Source organism: Gavialis gangeticus, unplaced genomic scaffold (assembly GCF_001723915.1).
Source record: "Gavialis gangeticus isolate Ggan-Ray unplaced genomic scaffold, GavGan_comp1, whole genome shotgun sequence".
Classification (NCBI taxonomy): domain Eukaryota; kingdom Metazoa; phylum Chordata; order Crocodylia; family Gavialidae; genus Gavialis; species Gavialis gangeticus.
In genome coordinates, this window is record NW_017728993.1 from 72,837,893 (window position 1) to 72,841,153 (window position 3,261).

Below are 3,261 nucleotides of genomic sequence, written 5' to 3' on the forward strand. Positions count from 1 at the left end.
CAATTTGTTATGCCATCTGCAAGGCATGGGACACAGTATAGGGAAGGCTGGAGCTGTGTATACCACCCTAGGCATCAGGGCATTAAATGGGCAGCCTCCCGCATTTTAACATCCAGTTTTAAAACAGCAGGTCATGGCAGGTGAGACAGGGCAGACTGCCCTAGGCAGGTGGGTGGGCCAATGATGAGACCCGGCCCAGAGACAGCCCCCTTTCATATACAGGTAATAACTTAATGTGCTGTAATTGGTGCTACTATACACTAGAGCCAGCACGTTTTTTTCATTATGCTAATGTTCAGTATACTAATTCTACTACACATTAGTGCATTAGCACAGTTTTTGTTGGCCATGCTAATATACAATAGAATTAGTCTGCTATGCCTTTAGCATCTTGTGCAGACACACCCACTCTGATCCTTTCCCACAAAAAATCACTTTAGTCACACTTACATTTTAACTCATTTATAAATAACCACTCCCCTCCCAGTTCCTATGAACTTGTTCTAGCTTCCCTCTTCAGTATACATTCTACTGCCCTCGTCATAAAGCTCCACTATCTGAAGATCCTACAACTAAATCTGGAAAGGTCTCTTTTGGATTCCTTGTCAGTGTGTGTCTATCTGTTCATTAATGCACCTTAGGTACTGTGCATTTAGTTTAGTACTTGCTTAATAAAGTACTAACTAAATGCACAGTAACTAGTTACTTGCAGTAGCACTGGCACATGGTTTTTTTGTGATGCTTACTGTGCAGTATCCTAATAACACTGCACAGTAGGCTATTAGCATGGTTTTAACCACCATGCTATTTGCCAGCGTTAATTGGCTAATGCATAGGAAGTGTCTCATGTAGACGTGCCTGGTGAACACTTAAATAGACAATGCCCTGGTTCACCAAGAAACTACAGAAGCTCTGGTCAGTGACGCATTCCTAAATGCCGAGCCAGTTTTCAAGGCACAGGGATCAAGAGAGTTTCAATGTGAGACAAACTTCAGAAAGTTGCATAAATGTGAGGAGGGTGGGAAACAAGGAAAAGCTACTGAAGGCTTGGGGAAAGAATGGAATCTCTCTGGTGTTCTGGGACTGGAGCTGTGGGATAAGAGCAGTCACTAAAAAAGAAGATTCCCCTCACATAAACTACCCTGAATATGGCCTAATTTAAGTAAGGTCAAGGGCTTAGTTTCATGTGTGTTCTTATTTTAAAAAAAACCAGTTTGCCCATCCCTAATAATGGGCTGTGTTCTGTAAGAGTTTCACGTGTGCGGGTGCTGCCTTAGCCATGAGAGTCTTGCAAGTTGCTCAACTGCTTCTGGCAGGCTACCATCAAATCATTTACAGCAACACAGGGCTACTGACCTTCTGACTCTCAAGTGAGGATTTAAAATGTTTGGAGTCAAGTAAGCACAGTTTTATAAATCACATGGGCTGTGTGTCTTTGTGGGAAATCTTCCATTGATGTAGCTTTCAGCAAGGGTATTTCCACATCTCAGTGCTACTCAGAACAGGCCTAGAGAGAACTGATAGAAAGGTCAACAGCCCCAAACCCTACCTACTACATTAGTGCTCCCCCATTGCTCCACCAATGGTAATGCAATAATGTGAGAGTTCTCAAAAGAAGCTAGTGAAAATAATGCCCAAGTCAGATTATCTGATACTCATTCAGAGACGCTTGATAAAATTAGAGGAACAAAATCATATTTTTCTGCCCGAATCTTCATTCACCATGCCAGAAAAATATAGTGGGTAACGGAAAAGCATTTTTGTTAGAAATGTTTAACAAGTTAGAAGAAAATGCAGTTGATTTTTCTGTAGAATCCAGCTTCTTCTAAATCCTTCTCCATAGCTTTGCTTGATGCACAATGGGAGAAAGAGTTCTGTGGATGTCTAGAAGTTATATTTGTCTCAACTTTGAGGTATTCCACTGATAGCAACAGATATTATTTACTAGATACCCCCACTTCAACACATTTTGGAAGTCTGTTTCCTCCTAGGTAGAAGAGAATCAACCCTGTGTACATGCCTGCTGCAAGTAAAATGAAGGAGCGTGGCCCTTCTACCTTTTAGTCCAATAGCTTAGTGGTTAGGGCAACTGTCCATGGAGCAGCAGGCCCAGATTCCAAATCACCCTCGCTCACATGGGGTTTGAACACCATTTTCCACTTCGTAGCATAGTGCTCTAAACCACTGGCTTGGCATCACTCAGAGCACTTTCCAGCCCTCCCCTTCTAGGTGGCCCTCTGCACCTTGAATGTCATAATTTCTACAAGTAGGAGTTGAGGTTCAACTTTAAAAAGTGGGACCCCTGTCTTCTGGAGCAAGCAACAGAACCACAGTCCTCAGTGAGTTAGCTTCAAGAGGGCAGAAGAGTGTTCTGGGCAATGCCTAGCCTGTAGCCTGGTGTTTAGACCACTTTGCGGAGGTGCAGTTTCAAATCCCACTTTGGGTGAAAGGGGATAAGGACTCGGGTCTGTGGCTCCCTTGGCATGTGCCCTCATCACTGGATTAAAAATACAGAAGAGCCCTTTTTCCACCATGGTTTTTCTCCCATTAAAATTTTAGGACTTACCAAGCATTATGCACATACTTAAGTGATTTTAGTCTCCCAAGCAGCTGCCTAGCCATACCACAGCCAGGTGGTATCTTAATAGACAGGCTACACTCTATCCCAAGCTGTGCATAAAAGTGTCAAAAACTGCTGTGACTATGCCCTTAGATCTTACTGATCACAATGAATGCAGTCTATTTGACCATCTCAGACCAGTTCCTGCTAGACACTGCTCTCTTCAGGGCAGTTCAGTATTGCAAGCTACTGTAAGGATAGAGAAGAAATTAAAATGTATTCCAAATCTGAATGATGTGGACAAGTTGCTGCTCAATCAAGCACTTGAATCTGTTGGGAAATAGCACATAAATCCTCAAATTATAGCTAAAGCCTTAGACAAAGAAATAAACAAATACTGTTTCATATGGCAGTAATACACAAGATTTCTACTTGCCAAAGAGTTAGAAAAGTGTAAATGTTCACACAGTTTAAGAGGGAAAAAATTAGTGTACATAATCAGGGAAAGAAAACTACCAAGTAGTGAATACTTGAATTTTATGTAGCTTTCTTTTGAAAGGCTGCCTGCATTTAGAGTTCGCATTTCTTCTTTTTCATGAGCTGTGCACACTCCAAGGAATGACTTCAGTGAAAATGAAAACAGTTTGAGTCTTTAAATAGTTTAAATGTTTAAAAAGCCCAGTGACCCTGGACCAGGATCC

At 41.9% G+C, this 3,261-nt stretch overlaps 1 protein-coding gene across 1 annotated transcript in view; it reads left to right on the top strand.

The window, feature by feature from the left end:
* LOC109305358 (sushi, nidogen and EGF-like domain-containing protein 1) overlaps window positions 1-2,904 on the top strand; it is a 10,051-nt gene extending 7,147 nt beyond the window's left edge. Inside the window, exon 5 of the mRNA XM_019528360.1 lies at window positions 2,714-2,904. Within this exon, the coding sequence (XP_019383905.1) occupies window positions 2,714-2,904 (191 nt within the window). The remainder of the gene's footprint in view (window positions 1-2,713) is intronic.
* The last annotated feature ends 357 nt before the right edge of the window (window positions 2,905-3,261 follow it).